This window comes from Odontesthes bonariensis, chromosome 22, assembly GCF_027942865.1.
Source record: "Odontesthes bonariensis isolate fOdoBon6 chromosome 22, fOdoBon6.hap1, whole genome shotgun sequence".
NCBI classification, from domain to species: domain Eukaryota; kingdom Metazoa; phylum Chordata; class Actinopteri; order Atheriniformes; family Atherinopsidae; genus Odontesthes; species Odontesthes bonariensis.
In genome coordinates this window covers 3,144,897-3,164,763 of record NC_134527.1, presented here as the reverse complement: position 1 = coordinate 3,164,763, position 19,867 = coordinate 3,144,897, and the positions used below count along the sequence as shown (strand labels likewise).

Genomic DNA, 19,867 nt, shown 5'->3' with positions numbered 1-19,867 from the left:
TACTACATACTGCATACTACATACTGCATACTTCCATACTACATACTGCATACTACATACTACATACTACATATTACATACTGCATACTACATACTGCATACTGCATACTTCCATACTACATACTGCATACTTCCATACTACATACTACATACTGCATACTGCATACTACATACTGCATACTGCATACTACATACTACATACTGCATACTACATACGACATACTGCATACTGCATACTACATACTTCCATACTACATACTACATACTGCATACTTCCATACTACATACTACATACTCATCGATCAGACAGTATGCAGAGCGTTTACCCACAATGCATTTCGCTCCTGCCCGAGCCGAAATCAGCCGGCCTGAAGCTGATTTCTCTTAAGCTCTAAACTTTGTAAACTTTAGCAACATTTGAAACATTTTCAGGCGAGAAAGTAGTCGTTTAGATCCCCAACGTGTTGAAAACCTGACAAAATACCGGCTGTTTACAATTTTGTTCCCACGAATTCGGCGCTACTAAAGCTAGCCGCAGTGAGCAACGCACTTCCGGTTATTTTCACAAAATAAAATACCCGTTGCCTTTTATCATAGGGAAAGCCATTACCATACAATTGGTGCTTTTGTTTTGAAAACAGGAAGTGAACCTACCCTCGTTGTAGCTAGCTTGAAACTGCCGTTTTGACAGGAAATGAGGATCGGCGACGCCACGTTACGTTGCATCTTGGGTAGTTTGAGTATGAGTAGTACCTCATGATGCATACCCAACATTTCGGAGAATCTAGTATGCATCCAGGAACTTCTCGCTGACTCAAACTCGAAAAAAGTTAGTATGAGTACTAGGAGAAGTATGCAGTTTCGAACACAGCCTCGGATCACGTTCCCGTGCTCCACAGTAGTCTCTCAACTCAACGTTATTTATAAAGCCCTTTAAAACAGCCGTGGCTGAAACAAAGTGCTGTACATGAATAACAACACGAAGTATAAGGTATAAAACATTAAAAACAATAATAAACAACATTCAAACAATAACAGAAACAGAGTTTCAGGGAATAAAAATGGGTTTTAAGACTCAAAGCTCTGCAGGTAGGTTGTAGACCGCGGCTGCCATCTTCCTAACGAGTCGTAGTTAAGTGGTCCAAAAATGATACGACAGTACCAGAAGAGGAAGATGCAAACAGGTAATCCACAACTGGTTTACATGCTGCTCAGTTCAGTTGAACTAAAAGCAACTTATTAGCAGTAAAAAAGCAGCTAAAAAGTGTCCCTGATGTTAAAATCAGAACCAGAGAGCAGCTCTGCAGTGAGTTTGACTGAATATAGCTCATAAAGTGCATCAGAATAGACCAGAGATACTCATTGCGCGGCTCCTCAAGCTTTAATAGGCGGCTCGGACTCGCATAGTAGCTTATAACAATATGCTAACAATAACAATACATTTTTTTCAAATAACATACAGCGAATACTGCACAGTATTAAGTATTTTTATTATAAGTACTAATTAAGGCTTAATGGTGTTTCCTAAAGGGGGAACTGTTAAACCTGGCAACGCAGCCCGCTTAAACCACCTCACATTTGACCGCAGAGTACGCTAGCTTCTTTAGCCAGCGCATGCTAGCTCCTTTAGGCAGAATGGATCAGTTTTTAACTAGAAAAGGGCAAAAACCAGCACTAAAACCAAACGAAAATCAGCAACAAGACGCCAGAGACGACAGGACGAGCAGGCAAACGTCGGGTGTACCGCAAGATGCAGGCACAATGGATCGGTTTTTAACTAAAAAAGGGCAAAAACCAGCACAAAAACCATGCTAATCCTGAATGTCTCACTATGATTACAACAACAAACTACAAATACAACAAGAAGAAAGTCAAGGACATGCACGCCAGCTTCCTCTCATCCCAGTATTAAGGTAAATGTGGTCTGAATTGAAAATATATTGGCTGTGTTGTTTCTTTTTTATATGTAGAAATGCATATTTGCAAAAGGGGACTTTAGTATGTTGTGGTAAAAGTGGCTCTTCCCTTGATTCTGCTGCCAATGTGGGTATGAGTACCACTGTGAGTATCACTGGGTTAGAGGTTTGTTGATCTGCCTATCGTTTAAATAATGTTTCCCGTCGCCCACAATGCACCTGCAGCCCCAGGCGAACCGTGCCCTCCATCCAAACAATGGACTCCTCCTCTCCACCTCCATTTTGCCTGGTTAACCCGGCTGCGAGGTGAGGAAGAAGTGAAGGGAGCCGACCGAGGCGGGTCACGCTGAGATTCCCATCAATAATTCATCGGGCCGCTGCTGCCTCTGCTCTTGTGTTCAATTCCCCCGACGATCACATAATACCCCCCCCCGCCCCCCGATGGAGAGGGAGATGGGGGGAGAGAACACCGAGAGAAAGAAACAGATTCCAAAACCAGATAGAAGAAGGTGAGATGAAGGCTCGCAGGAAAAATGCACAGCAGGAAGTTTAAATGGATTTTATTCTTTTTAGTCACTACAGGTATGGGAACCTTTCCACCATAACGACGATAAATTTAGGGTTTAAAACACAATTTCCTGTAATGTAATGAAAGGAAAAGATGGAATACGTCTCACCCAACCACTCCGGCCATGTGAGAAAAACACGCTTTACACTTTAGGTGTGATTTTAACAGAAGAAACTAAGCTCCTTTACATCAGTCTGTGTTCTGCATCTCAGTTTTTGCCACATAACTCGTTAGGAAGATGGCAGCCGAGCTCTACAGCCAACCTGCAGAGCTCTGAGTCGTCGACCCGGGTCGTGGTCACCACTTCTGTTAGGAACTAATCCATATTATGATGATTATTCTAATACAAAAAATGCACAAAAGCATCCGAGGAGGGGAGTCCGCGAGAGTTTAGTAACGTGGCGCCGGTATGATCACAATAAGATGTCTTTATATATCTTTTAGCTTGTATATATATATATATATTTTAGGGCTGGGCGAGTTAACTCGTTAATTATTTAACGCCGATAAATATTTTATCGCGCATTAACGCAGGTTTTATTTAAAAATAATAACAAAAAATTTAAAAATTAAAAATAATAATTAAAAAAATAATAATAATAATAATAATTTAATTACAATTTTTTTTAAACATTTTTTTCAGGCTTTTATTTTGTAAAAGTCTGTTGCTCACAGGCTTTTATTTTGTAAAAGTCTGCTGCTGTCTGCTGTGGAACAGGAAAAGAAAGTAATCGGCGGATCCACCAAACATGGCGAAGGGTACGGAACTTTTACTCGGCCATTTTCATTTTAAAGTTATTCCAGACGGCGGAGTCGACAGAACCAAAGTCATCTGTAAACTCTGCCAAGTTGAATTGTCTTCTCAGCGTAGTAGTTCCAGTCTAAAATATCACTTAAAGGCAAAACACACAACTGATAGCAGCAAGTCATTCAAGGAAACAGACAGTGGAGCGAGGCTTCTACATAAAAACTACAGAAAGATGCTGATGTTAAAAGTGTGTTTGCACAACAAATGTTATGGCACTTTCATTCATATGGCAGCACATTTAAAATAAAACTAAATGCTAAAAGCTATACGCTACTTTTGGATTCATTTTTGGATTCTGCGTACAAATGAGATTAATTGTGATTAATCAGGGAAATCATGTGATTAATTAGATTAAACATGTTAATCGTTGCCCAGCCCTAATATTTTTTCTTTTTTTTTTCACCTCCTACGTTATTTATATATTATATTTTACTTCATGTTTATTGCTGATTTGCATCAGGGATAAGAGGGAAACACTATGTCACATGGCAGCAATGACAATAAAGTTGACTTGACTTGAAGATGCTAACTTTAGATTTAAATAAATAAACAAATATTAAATAAATATGGAACTCTGACACGAAATAAGCAACCAGAACACGTTAATCAGGACGCTACGCCTCCATCCTCCACCTTCTCTTTGGCAACAGACACAAGTTGGAGGTTCAGTTTCCGGAAGACTCCATAAAGCCCACACGGGGCTCCGAGGAGCCAAACAAAGCCACCGAGATGTTCTGCTTCTTATGTAGGAAAATAACGAAAAATCCCCAATAATCGCACTTTATCCTCCAATTACTGAGCGGGTGACGGCACACTTTACACATCTGTCTGGTTTTATATTTTATAGATTATTTTGTGAGCTGAATACTACAAAAAAATACAAATTAACACATTTATTATTATTTATTGTTTATTTAAAAAAATGTATTAAAAGAATGAATCTACTTTTCTAATTGAGAAATTCAAATTTTTGTGGTTTTAGAATTATTTCTTAGAATTTTTGGAAACTGTTATTAAGTAGCTGAAAAGATTTAATTGTATGTTTGCGTTTAATCAAAATGTTAAATTTTTACTGCAAATATTTGCGATGAAGCAACTCAAATTTTCCCATAATTTTGTTCCAACTTGTGTGCTTTTTTTTTCCTCAAATATTTGATGGAAATAATGGAGAAAAATATCGATGAATGCAGAAATGAATGAACGCTCGCTGAAGGAGAGGATCCAGAGGAGTCCACGGTGTGATTTTGCTCTAACATTATTGTAAATAAGCGAGCCTCCCGGCGCTCTCATCCCCCACAACGCTGCTCCACTCATGTCGGGATCAGGGCAACGTTTGCTCCATCTATTGTCTCAGCGTTGTTGCCGCTGACCTTTGACCTCGGCTCTATTGGATGTTCGCAGCGTTTGCTGATGTCGGAATCGCTCCTCCTCTTGTTTTAAATTCACCTTCAAAGAGGAAGGAGAAGAACTTCATTTTAGGCCTTAAATGAATAACAAAAGATTAGGGCTGGGCGAGTTAACTCCTTATTATCGCGTTAAATCATTAATTATTTAACGTCGACAAATATTTTATCACGCATTAACGCAGGTTTTATTATTTTAATTTTTTAATTTATTTTTCTATTATTTTTTTTCAGGCTTTTATTATTGTAAAACTGTTGCTCACAGGCTTTTATTTTGTAAAAGTCTGTTGCTCACAGGCTTTTATTTTGTAAAAGTCTGTTGCTCACAGGCTTTTATTTTGTAAAAGTCTGCTGCTCACAGGCTTTTATTTTGTAAAAGTCTGCTGCTGTCTGCTGTGGAACAGGAAAAGAAAGTAATCGGCGGATCCACCAAACATGGAGAAGGGTACGGAACTTTTACTCGGCCATTTTCATTTTAAAGTTCTTCCAGACGGTGGAGTGGACAGAACCAAAGTCATCTGTAAACACTGCCAAGTTGAATTGTGTTCTCAGCGTAGTAGTTCCAGTCTAAAATATCACTTAAAGGCAAAACACACAACTGATAGCAGCAAGTCATTCAAGGAAACAGACAGTGGAGCGAGGCTTCTACATAAAAACTACAGAAAGATGCTGATGTTAAAAGTGTGTTTGCACAACAAATGTTATGGCACTTTCATTCATATGGCAGCACATTTAAAATAAAGCTAAATGCTAAAAGCTACACACTACTTTTGGATTCATTTTTGGATTTTGCGTACAAATGCGATTAATCGTGATTAATCAGGGAAATCATGTGATTAATTAGATTAAACATTTTAATCGTTGCCCAGCCCTACGAAAGATGAAAGAAAAGAAAAACCAGGATGAAACGGATCCGTCCTCTGTGTGAACGCCGGTTAAATGATTAATTTTAAGGAATAATCTCTAAAGGACTGATATGATACAGAGATATTTATCCCTTAAAGGGAAGACTCTGCGAGCTGAAACAGAGTAAATACTCCTTTAAATATCCTCCTGCTTGTTTTATCTCTTTTATAACTCTGCGGTCAGCAGTGATCATGTAAGATGAAGCCTTTATGTGTTATTGCACAAACTGTATTGACCCAAAATGAGCAGAAACATCCAGAACCAAAGCAAAATGCCTCATTTTCAGTTCGATTTGTGCAGATATTTTACACTGAACATGCAAATCAGACAAAGTTAGAGTGTTTGAACAGTGAACTGTACACTTTCAAAGTGAAAAAATTAGCATTTTGGTTTAAATTTCCCATTTTTAGGCTAATCTCATGAGCTAACACACACAGCAAAGCTAAGAGAACTTCCTGATATGCTTCTTTAGATATTAAGACAACTGTTTTTGTCTCGTTTAACTCTTTCCTGACATTTTACACCCTCCTTTCCATCTACTGTCACTCAAGTAATTTCCTTTTAACCTAAACTGTCAAATACCAGCCTTGAAACAACCTCTAACTACCCTAAGGTACCCATTCCTGATCACTTCTGTTAGAATCGCTTGTCATGCAGGGCTGTTTGCATATCTGTTAACGACTTTAAATCTGATTACATTGAACAAAAGTCACATTTATACATCAATCAGAGCTTTTTTACTCCAACAAACCTTAAAAGGACGCTGAGCAGATATTACAACCGAACATAAAATCAGAAACGACACATAATTTCTGACATTACGTGTTTTTATCGTGAGATTATTGTAGCTTTAGTGTAGAAAAATACAATGAAAATGTAAGTTAAGAACGGAAAAATGCTGTTATTGCTGATATTTGAGTAGATTTCACAAATATACAACTCGTGAATAAAGATATTATAAAAATAGATGTTATATATGATATATATTCAATAATAAATTAAGAAAAACTCATATTCATGCGTGTATATATTTAAAATATGTTGTTATTTTTTATTCTTTTTCTGCTTTGATTTGATTTTGTGGGACAGCTTTTTTTTCTTTTTACAGTAAACGTTAAGTGAATCATTTAATTGTTATGATTATTATTTTATAGAACATTATGATTGACGTTAATTCCTAAGATTATTGCAGATTTTTTTTTTTAATTAAAAGGACATATTAATTTCTTTCAGGAAATTAGGAGAAACAGAAGAAATTGAAAATAAACTCCTGTCTGCTCATATTTATGCATATTTTCATTCTATTATATTCCTTTAAAATTATAATTTGTGAAAAAATGTAACAAAACCGTGTTATTCAGAGAAATATGTCGTAAAAATGAACAATCGGTTCTAAATGACCTCAGTTTGAAGCTCCGTTGTCATATGTGCTGTTACACTGTGATAAACCCAACGATTTAAAGGATTATCTGTCATCTCAGAAACATGTTAGCCTCAAACATGCTGAGTAAAACCGCCCTGATTAGCAGCTATTAGCTGTTGAAACACCATTTTCTGGATGTTATTTAAGTCAAAGATTGATTTTCATCCTTTAATACGACATTCAAAGCCTCCGAATAAAGAGAATTTAAAGCTCTTTTACAGTTCTTCTCTTGTTAATTGTTAACAGTCACACACTCGTCCGTGTGACTTTGTTATTTCACTGTATTAGCATTAATTCAGGTGTTTTAAATCTATTTTTCCACAGTAACTGAAGCTTAACTTTGGCTGTTAGATTCTTTTTTTAAGAGAATTAAATTAGGATGAATTGTAAACATGTTAAAATCCTTCCTGAACATGAACTTTTGCAGGAATTTAGTTTTGGATCTCTTCATTCACCGCGGTCAGCTGCTTTGGAAAGTAAACGTAGATACTGAGGATATATATTAACCAGTAAAATGAGCTGAGCAAAGTGAGCAGCTTGTTTAAAATAGGCTGCACAGAACATGATATCACCAAAGCTCTCCGGGTCAACGTGCCACAGTTCTGAAGCTGCGAAGCTTCAACTCAGAACCACACACGCCTCATAAATTCTGAGTTTGAGATCTTAACTAGAAAAAGCAAATAACTGGGAGGAAAATCCTCCACCAAATAAAGCGTTTAACAGCCCGGTGGAGGCTCTGAAAAGGCTCCTGAAAACTGACATTTATGGGGTCGATTTATGAGCTTTTCCAAGCATCCCGCTCAGCTTAATGAACATTCTCCTTTGTTAATGTGACACTGAAATGTTTGAATCATCCTCAAACATTTGCATCAGACACCTGCAGCCTCTTCATTTTGATGCTTTTTTTTTTTACCTTTATCTATTTTTATCTTTGCATTTATCTAAATTATTTCCTATAATTGTAGATGAAAATACAAACAAGGCTGCATGTTTGTTTGCTTTGGAAGATGGTGTGAAAATTAAATGTAAAACAGGTGAAATAGTGACATTCCCTCACACTAAATGAGGTGAAACACCTGCTGAGGGATATTACATAAAGATAAATATAAATGTAATAACACCCGTTTCACATTTTAAGGTTAAAAAAACAATAATAATTCGGGTAAATTGAAATATTCTGTCACATATTACAGATTTAATGTCGCCAGAATCAGACAGAATGGACACAGAATAAACTCCACCACACAGCAGGGACATTTCAGGAGAGTATTTTTGTCTGAAATGTGAAGATTCTTCCTCTAATGGGACCCTGAATGTGGCTCCATCCCTGCAGACAATAGAGGCTCTTTGGTGGGACGGAGAACAGGTTCCTCACTAGAGGGGGCACCCGGCCCACCTATAGCCACCGCAGACCTCCACGTTTATGTCCCAGCCTTCCACACAATCCAACACAAATCATCTCCAAACTCTCCCTCCTTCAGAATACTCCTTTAATGAGCGCAAAACAGCCTCAGAGTGCTCATTCCTCACCAATTACACCTGATTTTAATTCAAATAACAGCAAACTATATTCTAAATTCCGTCTAAAAAAGCACCCTAAATGGATTAATTCCCGTTGCTCCAGCAGAGGTTGTTTTATTCTTTCATTTCCCAACATTATTTAAGCTTTTATTTAGATTTAAAGCGCATGGAGCAGCAGTGCGGTGCCTGCAGGTGCACGGAGAGAGGGGATCGTTGGAGGGAAATCCCATGACCTTGTCATTTCCTATCGACCCCTTTTTGTTATTGATCAATAATGGTAATCATAACACCGGTGGTTCTAAATAAATTCTATTGGCCTATAAACTGGAGAGGAGACGCGAGGAAAAACCAAAACAAAGCCAGAAGACGGGCCGCAGCAGGAGAATAATTCAGAGGGATTCTCATCTTTTCTTTCTTTCTTTTTGAACTCTGAAAGATCTAAATGATTCTTCTCCTTCTGACCCGCAAACAGAAACACCAGCTCCACATTTTTTTCTGTTCCTACCTGCCAGTCTGAGGGCCGACATCCTCTGAAACTCGGGCTCCTGCAGCCACTTCCACATCCGCCTGAAAGTCTCCCGCCCCGACTTTAGTTTACTCCAGGGTTTGGGGTTCCTCAGGAGGTCGGACAGCGTTCCCTGGGAGCGGCACAGCACCCTCTGGGCGAAGATGGCCTGCGGGATGCTGTACCTCTTCAGCTCCGCCGTGATGCGCTGCGCCACCTCCTTGGTGTTGATTTCCTCCAGCTGCCCCGAGCTGTTCCCCCCCTGCGTCCCCGAGGAGGAGGGCGGTCTGTCCCGGGTGGAGGCCAACACGGGCCCGTGGGATGGAGACTGGAGGTGGGGGTGGGGGTGGGGATGGTGGGGGTGGTGGTGGTGGTGGCCCGCCGAGGACGCGGCCGAGTGACCCGGGTGGTGCATGCCGTTCAGGTGCGGCATCATCCCGGCCGCCGGGCCACCGAGGCCCCGGTGCTGGTGGTGGTCCCCGCGCGCCAGCATGGAGGCGGTGTGGTGCGCGTCGAAGTTCAGCATCTTGTCGTGGCTCCCGTGCGTCGTGGCGCCGTAATTGTGGAGCGCCTGCTGGGTGTTGTGGATGGAGCCCAGGCCGTTGCCCAGCACCGGGGACAGGCTCTGACCCATCCCGGACATGTGGTCCTTGTGGTAGGGGCTGTAGATGTTGTTCATGCCCGGCAGCCCCCGCTCGTCCCGCATCAGGGTGAAGCTCCCGCTGACGTTCCCGGACAGCCGCTGGTGGTGGTGGTGGTGGTGGTGGTGGAACTTGTCCGACACGGTGGAGATGGGGGGCAGCGGCTGCAGCGGGGTCAGGGTGGTGTAGGTGCCGCTCATCCCCATCCCGGGAGAGGACGCGTCGCAGGGCACGCTCATGGCGTGGTGCAGCGGCAGGGACAGCTCCGGCCGGTACTCCCCGCTGCCGTCCAGGATGGTGGCCATGCCGGACACCATGGCCGAGCGGGAGGACGCGGCTGCGGCGGCCAGGTCCTGGTGTATCCGCAGGGTGGACGCTGCAGCCGCCGCAGCCGCCGCCGCCGCTCCGTGTCCCCCCGCCGACGAGCCCCCGCGGCCGTGGTGCGGGCTGTGGCCGCTCATCAGCTCCACATCAGGGGCCACGGAGCTCACCGACACCCCGCCGTGCAGGCTGCCGATGCCATCCATTGTCATGTCCGTGTTCATGGCGTACGCGTCCAGGTCCTTGGCCAGGCATCGATAGGCGTTAGTGTAGGCAGTCTTCATTCATCTGTCCTCTCAGTCCATCGGGTCGAGCGGAATTATTTCTCCTTTTCTCCTCCTTTCTCTCGCTGCTTCTCCCGGGATGCGCCGGGATGGGTCCCCCCTGTTTCCTCACTCCCTCGGTTGTTTCCCCGTCCTCCTAAGGCCTCTCCAGCTCCGCGTCTTTGTGTGTCTCCCCCGGTAGGTGCACATGAAAAAAAAAAAAGCGTATTTCTCTCGGATCATACGGGCCTGTGCGGTGGCTCCCCCATATCCAGCCCTCTCCTCCTCCTGCGTTGCTCTGCCCCTCAGACGGGAGCTGTCCACGGTCCCCTAGCCGACCGCTCAACCCAACCTGCTGCGGGAGGAGGCGAGGGGCGGGCGGGCTGGGGCTGAGGGGCGGCACCCGCCGGACTGACGGCGGAAGCAGCCAATCAGAGCGCGCAGCGGAGGCTTGGGGGGCGTGGCACGCTGCTCGGCTGGCCAATCAGCGTCTTTCAGGGTTGCAGTGATTTTAACTATGAAGAAACTTTAGGTGGAATTTGAGACATCTTTATTTTGAGGCATTTCTTAAGTTATTCTCACGATACAGATGGTAGGTATTCTATGGAAGCCCGTTTCCGCCAATTGATAAAAATAAATTTAGAAATACTATCTCAGATACTAAGTCAAAATTATGAGATACTAAGTCAAAATTATGAGATATTAAGTCGAAATTATGAGAGACTAAGTCAAGGAGCGGGCGGGCGGGTTGGGTCTGAGAGGCCTCCCCCCGCCGGACTGACGGCGGAGGCAGCCAATCAGAGCGCGTGGCGGAGGCTTGGTGGGCGTGGCGCTCTGCACGGCTGGCCAATCAGCGTCTTTCAGGGTTGCAGTGATTGTAACTATGAAGCAACTTTAGGTGGAATTTGAACGAGACATCTTTATTTTGAGGCATTTCTTAAGTTGTTCTCACGATACAGATCTGGCAGGTATTAATTTCTTTTACCCAAACAGCATCTAATATTTATGGAAGCCCGTTTCCGCCACTTTAGAAATACTATATCATAATTATGAGATACTAAGTGAAAATTATGACATACTAAGTCGAAATTATGAGATACTAAGTCGAAATCAGAATCAGAATCAGAATCGCTTTTATTGCCAGGTATGTGGACACACACGAGGAATTTGACTCCGGTTACACCTCGCTCTCTTAGTGCAGCAAATACCAAAATAGACATAAAACAAGGCTAAAGTAGAAACAAAAGTAGAATAAAAAGGTATAATAAAAAACTAAATTATGAGATACTAAGTCGAAATTATGAGAAACTAAGTCGAAATTAGGAGATACTAATTCAAAATGATGAGATACTTAGTCGAAATTATGAGATAGTATTTCTAAATTTATTTTTATCAAGTGGCGGAAACGGGCTTCCATAAATATTTGTGTTTTAATTTTTATTCTCTTTAAATTGCTTGTTTTTATGCTGCTTTTTCCTTTTCTTTTAAATGTAAAGCACATTGAGTTGCCTGTGGTATGAAATGGGTGATATAAATAAAGATGCCTTGCCTAATATTTTATAGTTTAACATAATTTTAAATTAACTTATACCATTCTTTCATTATTTTTCTCACTTAAAAATGCTTTTTCAGGCTTGTGTATTTAAGATGTAGCCTGATTATGCTCAAATATTGGCATTCTTGGGTGTAAAAAGAAAAGAAAAAAGAAGTATTGACAGTAATACAGAGTAATTTCTCCATAAATCTGCAGTAAAATAGCTGCAAAGCTTTCTCTATGTGCCCGGTGAGCATTAAAAAAGCCTGAGAAAAATCCTCAGTCTACTTTTAGCACTCTATGAGGATGATTCAGTCAGTGTAGAAAGTCTTCAGCGCACCTCTTTGTGTTTTTTGTGACACAGTAAAGCAAAAAAAAACCTTTAATCTGAGAGTCCCTTGCAACAAAGTGACGATGCTGCCTTTTCTCCTGCAGCAAAAGAAGCAATTTGCCCACGGGGATCATTAAAATTTGATCTCATCTCAGCCTCATCTCTTCCCCTGCTGCTCCTCATTGTTGACAATAAGCACGGGGACAGAGGAAAACACATGATAAATGCATGACAGGACCGGAGCTGACACGGCCCAGCAAAGTGAGGCCGTGTTCATTTTGTCCTTTACAAAGTGCAAACCTTTGTAAGGAAAACCTTTCTTATGTTGCTCTGCAACTTGACTTTTAAGACGTGATTTTTCTGCAGAAAGCGTCCGTATCCATTACAGTAAAATCTATCCGAATGTCGGTGAAACATGTGAGCGTTGTCATTTAGTTCCATATGTTCTGCTCCTGTAATAAACTATATAAGTTTTGGACTAAGATATTTCTAACGTTATCTGAATCTTTTAACCCTTTGTGCAGTCTTAACATTGTGTTTACTCCCCTTGTCCTACCAAAGCCCCAAAATAAAGCAACTTAATTGAATTTTAGATCCAAAATCTATTTAGTATGATGATACCACCTGTTATTTATCTATTCAACTCAATTCAATACATTTTTTATCATTTATTTTTTGTTGCACAATACAAAAAGACAATCATCAAAAAAAAAAAAACTCTTCATTCTTACTGTAGATTTGTATATACCTAATTTTTATTCACTATTTTTATTTTATTTAATATTTATTTTATTTTATTTTATTCTATTTGCTTGTTTTCACTTTAATTGTTTACATATCTTTACTGTATGCTGCTGCAACACAACAATTTCCCAAATTGGGATGAATAAAGTATCTATCTATCTATCTATCTATCTATCTATCTATCTATCTATCTATCTATCTATCTATCTATCTATCTATCTATCTATCTATCTATCTATCTATCTATCTATCTATCTATCTATCTATCTATCTAGTTTGTTTTAACCACAAACCAGCTGTCAGTTGGACCAACAGTTTTCTTGTTTTCTCAGTTTTCTTTTACATCATAAAGGTTTATTATTGCTATTATATAAATGTGAAGTTATTACTTTTGAATTAATTATATAGAAAGGGGAAAAAACTGAACTTTTTTCTGGTGTTTAAATGTTTTTATAATTCACGGGTCAAAAATGACCCATAAGACAATCTTTGTACCCTGGTGGTGTACAGCCCACATGGAGACATAAACAGAAATAAAGTTTGACTTTTTCTAATGATGGGGTCCCTTTAGGAAAAGTCATAACATTTCAAGATAGTTTAAGGTATTTTTTCTACAGCTAAACATGGTAGTAGCTCACTTTTGACCCGCAAGACAACAGGAGGGTTAAGTTAGAAAAGATAAAATATTGCTTTAGAGGATCGAAACAAAAATTCCACGAAACTTGGGCCCCACTTTTATCTTATTTTGAGAAGCTTGAAGCCCTCCAAGATGATTGGAAAGTAAAGGGGAATGAAGACAATGAAGGTGTAGTGACAAATAAAGAAAGCAAATAGCCTACTGGTACTGTCCTGAATATCCACTTTTTCTTTATTTTATTATTTTTTTATTTTTAATTTGTATCATTATTGTCTTTTTTTAATTATTATTTCAATCTTGTATATTTTCATGTCTGTAACTTTTTTCTAGTGTAACATTTTTGGGGTGTACTTTTCACTCACTATGTTTATTTTTATTATTCAGCTTGTTTTTTTATATAGGCAGCATGGTGGTGGAAGAAAATAAGAAAAAATATTTATGTTGAATAACTTTGATTAATGCTCATTCTCTCAAATAAAAACCCTGCAAACCCCAAACCCTGCTTGTAGGACAGATGATCACTTTGAAATGAAAGCCACGAAGACTCTAAATCACTGGTTCAGTTGCAGGATGTTACGTAACTTAAAGTTTCACAACAAAACATTGCATAAGTGGATGATTTGAAGTGATTTCTCAGAAAGTAACACATCATTATGAAAAGTCATTTTTCAATGTGATGTTGCAGTTGCAGTCCTCCTCTCAGACTCGACCCCGCGGAACCTGCAGTGACGTATGAGGAATAAATTAGCTGCAGGGGTCATGAGAGCAACTGCATATGAGGTGTAAAAATGGCGTCCGCGAGGATGATGGTTGGATCGTTAAAAGAATATACTTTAGCCTTAATGACCGTTTTCTAACCCTGACGTATAGGGATGTTATTACCCGACGGAAAGTGTCTAAATGTTGGCTAAACATGTTGGGTTTAACCCATAAAATGGCGTTCATCCATGAGTGATAACGTGGTTTACCCTGATAACGTTTTCTACTTGGCTCTCGCTCCCAAATGGAAATGGTTTGGGGTGTCAGACAGTTCTACATCCTTAGAAGAGACTCATTTACCATTCAGGAGTCATGGTTCCCATCATGTTACACTAAATCTGCTGTACACAATGTGTATACGATGACTTTTCATAATTTTTTTACATATTTTCAAGTGAGACGGGCTCTGTAATGGTACGATATACTTTGAACGAGTTGGTGTGATGCTACATGACATGAATTAAAACTATATTTCATGATAAAATGTGACATAAAATGAAACCATTTAATTAGGGCTAGGCGAGTTAACGCGTTAATTATTTAACGAGTGCATTAACGCAGGTTTTTATTTTTTGGAGGCTTTTGTGCCTTAAATGGAAAGTTCTGAGAGACAGGAAGCAGGGGGCAGAGAGAGGGGGAACAACATACAGCACAGGGCCAGCTGCAGCGAGGACTATAGCCTCTGTACATGGGGCGGCTGCTCAACCCACTACGCCACGGACCCCCCCTGTTTTATTTATTTTATTATTGTAAAAGTCTGTTGCTCACAGGCTTTTATTTTTGTAATTATTTTGATAAGTTTTGATTGAAGTCAGTATGATCACGATAAGATGTTTTTATATATCTTTTAGCTTGTATATATATATATATATATATATATATATATATATATATATTTTAGGGCTGGGCGAGTTGACTCGTTATTATTTGACGCCGATAAATATTTTATTGCACATTAACGCAGGTTTTATTATCTTTTTTTTTTTGTAAATGTCTGTTTCTGCATTAAAGCAGGCTTTTATTTTGTAAAAGTCTGTTGCCCACAGGCTTTTATTTTGTAAAAGTCTGCTGCTGTCTGCTGTGGAACAGGAAAAGAAAGTAATCGGCGGATCCACCAAACATGGAGAAGGGTACGGAACTTTTACTCGGCCATTTTCATGTTAAAGTTCTTCCAGACGGCGGAGTCGACAGAACCAAAGTCATCTGTAAACACTGCCAAGTTGAATTGTCTTCTCAGCGTAGTAGTTCCAGTCTAAAATATCACTTAAAGGCAAAACACACAACTGATAGCAGCAAGTCATTCAAGGAAACAGACAGTGGAGCGAGGCTTCTACATAAAAACTACAGAAAGATGCTGATGTTAAAAGTGTGTTTGCACAACAAATGTTATGGCACTTTCATTCATATGGCAGCACATTTAAAATAAAGCTAAATGCTAAAAGCTATACACTACTTTTGGATTCTGCGTACAAATGCGATTAATCGTGATTAATCAGGGAAATCATGTGATTAATCAGATTAAACATTTTAATCGTTGCCCAGCCCTACATTTAATGTGCATGAAATGAAACAGTGGAATCGTACCGAGTCGTGACCTGATATTACAAAAATTAAATGAAGTATCAAAAATGTTTACGTAACCACGGACGCAGCGAGCGTTTATGACTCATGACGGCGCAGAATATCCTGACATGTTCTGTTGTTGTCATGGGATGTCACATGTGATGCAACTTCGCACCAGAAAAACCTTCCACGATGCAACATGAAAAAGCGGAGCTGTGTTGTTTTTTATCCGGATGCAGCTCAGGCTGTTGTTGGACAGATGTTTGCAGCTGTTCGGCCTCGTGGGCTCAGCTCGGCAGTGTAAAGGGCGCGTCGGGTTGTTGGGATGTTATCGACAGTCTCCGGGTGGAGTGATGAACGTGGGAGCAGCACTGAGAGAGCATTATGGCCTGTAGCTGGTTCACTTTACAATTCATTACACTTTGAAGGACAAATCGCTGCTAAATAACTTTGTCTGCCTCTTTCTGTCTCTGGCTGCCTCTCTCTCTCTGATCTGTCACCCAAAAATAAGAATAAAGACAACAACGAGGGCAGTCAGAGAGCTGTTTTAGACCCACTTACTGGCTATTCTTCCCCTTTGTTGATGTGTGCAGCCTAACATACAAGATCTTTAGCATTTGATGCTCTATTCTCCATCTTGCATTTAATTAAAAACGTTTACTTTAATTAACAGAATGATGCTGAATTCTTTTATTTTCTCACTACTCTTTTTGGTGGTTCGTGCATCCTTTTTGTAGCTCAATCTTAGCATACTGCATACTCATCGATCAGACAGTATGCAAAGCGTTTACCCACAATGCATTTCGCTCCTGCCCGAGCCGAAATCAGCCGGCCTGAAGCTGATTTCCCTTAAGCTCTAAACTCTGTAAACTTTAGCAACATTTGAAACATTTTCAGGCGAGAAAGTAGTCGTTTAGATCCCCAACGTGTTGAAAACCTGACAAAATACCGGCTATTTACAATTTTGTTCCCACGAATTCGGCGCTACTAAAGCTAGCCGCAGTGAGCAACGCACTTCCGGTTATTTTCACAAAATAAAATACCCGTTGCCTTTTATCATAGGGAAAGCCATTACCATACAATTGGTGCTTTTGTTTTGAAAACAGGAAGTGAACCTACCCTCGTTGTAGCTAGCTTGAAACTGCCATTTTGACAGGAAATGACGATCGGCGACGTCACGTTACGTTGCATCTTGGGTAGTTTGAGTATGAGTAGTAACCTCATGATGCATACCCAACATTTAGGAGAATCTAGTATGCATCCGGGAACTTAAAAAAAGTTAAAGTTTGTAGGAGAAGAATGCGGTTTCGAACACAGCCGATGACTTGAATGACTTGAGAGTTATTCAGTTCATGTTTTCAGTTTGAATATAAAATTACCCGGTAGGAGTGCAGGCTGAGAATGGCGCCATGATTGGATCCCTACCCTGTCAATCAGTCATGCCCTCTCTACATACCTTACATGCTTATTGGAGAGACTTCGGCTTTCGTAATTCGCTCTGTGCACAATATGGCGACCGTTGACGTTCGAACTTTTGTGTGTACCAGTACTTCCGGTGAAAACTTCCGGTGATTTGACAGCTAGAGCGGGAAACGCGACAACAAGACAAGCGACCGAGTTCGATTACCAGAGATATATATATTTTGAAATGAGTGTTTTTAGGATCCAAGAGAGAACACTTGCCTTTCAGAGGGTGAGAGCCTCAGCACTTCATTGTTGTGTACCGTTTCGTCACGGTACAACAAAGAAGTCAGTTTGCATGCATTCCCCGTTGACGCTGCAGTACGGGCTGAGTGGATCCAGAAGTTTCGGAGGGATGACTTTAACCCGACCAAAAACACCCGGGTCTGTTGTCGGCATTTTAAGCAGGCTGATTTCAACGTGACTGCCGGGGGCCTGAGGAGGTTGAAGAAGGGATCCGTACCGGTTTACTTTTCTTGGAATGGGTACGAACTACCTGCGCCCAGACCAAGTCTGGGAACGGCGTCCGCGGGCCGAGAGTCCTGCCCCAGGGTCACACCCGGACTCGGAGATGGAGACCGAAATGGCTCCAGATCACGACTACTGTGTAGTCCCTCAAATAGGAGGGCGAGTAATTTAGCCGACGAGAACGAAGCTCTACGTCGTCAGGTTAAGGAGTTACAGCAGCAATTAGAAATCCTCAAACTTCGTCAGCATTTTGGCATCGAGCGTCTGTCTGCATCAGATGATGACGCGCTGTTTTATACCGATAGGTTATGTTTTCTACGCCCGATTGAATCGTTACCTCTAGTTCTGAAAAGTTTGTACTTTTCAGGGTGCTTTGTTTTTGTTTAGGTCATATACACCTCAACTAAAAAAAAAAGAAAACAATTGATAATTCTACGAATCTAAAGTATCTACAGGACAACTGTCCTAAATGTTATCTACACACAGTACATAGTTACTACTATAAATATCAGAGAGAGAGAGATCTATCTAGCTATACGTGTCTGGCTACTGCTAGCTAGTTAGCGATAGCACAATGTGAATGTGTTTAGCAAAACAATTTCAAACTCACCTTCATAGTTGTCAATGAAACTTGACAGATACATCTTGTACCCCTTTTCCCGTTTACTCCGCGGGGCAGGGCATCCATTACGGACGATCCTGTGGACCTCCGATAGGGTAAGCTTTGGCAGGTCTTGAAGAGACCTAGTGTAAAACAGCGCCATCTTTGCCTGAAGGAGTGGATCACACACTTGAGAGAGCGGAAGTAGAGTGAAAAGACGAACAGCACAGTGCAAGACATGCAGCATCAACATCTCAGACAGCCAGACGACAACTTCCAACTTTGTTCGTCATTCGAAGATCCATTCTGACCAGTGAGTGCTCATCAAATTAGCTAATATTATCCTGTTAGCCTAGTTAGCTAACGTTAGCTTGATATGATACGGGGTGGACAGGTTGGACACATTGGCCAATGATGTTTACTGACAGTTACTTATATCTTTGTGTTTTCACTTTATTAAGATCAGATTCTGCAGGTAAAATTGCAATAATAAGGTGACTTGACTTGCCCAAGAAAAAATTACTTGAGACTTGAAAGCTAAGACTTGTGACTTGGTCTCATCTCTGTAAATTGCATGCATTTAGTTTTCCTCCCTCCTGATATGTGGTTGTTTGAAATGGTTTTCATCTCTCTTAATATGATAATAGCAGCCCAGCTTGTTTGCAAATAGGTCTGCTGTTGCAGAGCGGCGTTATCGCTCACTCTGTTCTGTCCGTGGACAGCTGGAAAATGGAAGCCTAATATTCAGTCTTATCTTATTTGGTCTCTGCCAACTCTTGGGGGAAATATCTGACTCTTCAGCTGCTAATCGCTCCGCTGTGTTCGCAGCACAATGGGGGTTTTCAGACCTGCAACATGCTCCATACAAGTACACGAGTGCTTCGAGCTCCACAAAATCAATTTCACACTTTGTGTGAAAATTCTTCACACAATGCGACACCCAGCAGTGTGAGCACTGCAGCAAAGATGGCCAAAGCATGAAAGAACAGGAGAAAGCTGCCCCCCCCCACTCCTTTCGTTTGGGTTCACAATTATGCAGCTCCACCTGAACTCAGGTAGAGTCATAAACACAGTCCAAAAAGTGTGTTTTCATTTAAAGGGACAGTTCGCCTCTTTTGACATGAAGCTGTGTAACATCCCATATCAGCAACATCATTTCTGAACATCTTCTTACCCCCTGCTGCGTCCTGTGAGCAGAGTTCCAGCCTCGTTTTGGTGTTGATGAAGGTAGTTCCGGCTAGTTGGCTGGGGCCTCTAACCTTTCCTCGTCCGTTTACCTCACCGTGCATGTGAGTGTGGTTGAATTCGCTGCACAGACGCTGCCTTTAAATGGCCTGAACGGTGCTTTTTGTTGTCAGATGATGCTGCGGTTCTAAAATCTAAAAGATTTTAATGCGCAGACTTAAAGCGCTTTAAGTTGACACGTTTAGCCATCTGACAAAGGATGGCTGTATAAATGTACATTCATGCTTTTACTGTTGTTTTACAAAAGAT

At 40.9% G+C, this 19,867-nt stretch overlaps 1 protein-coding gene across 1 annotated transcript in view; it reads right to left on the bottom strand.

The window, feature by feature from the left end:
* onecut2 (one cut homeobox 2) overlaps nucleotides 1-10,573 on the bottom strand; it is a 44,641-nt gene extending 34,068 nt beyond the window's left edge. The window contains exon 1 of the mRNA XM_075456504.1: nucleotides 9,033-10,573. Within this exon, the coding sequence (XP_075312619.1) occupies nucleotides 9,033-10,296 (1,264 nt within the window). The 5' untranslated portion in view covers nucleotides 10,297-10,573. The remainder of the gene's footprint in view (nucleotides 1-9,032) is intronic.
* Between the last annotated feature and the right edge of the window lie 9,294 nt (nucleotides 10,574-19,867).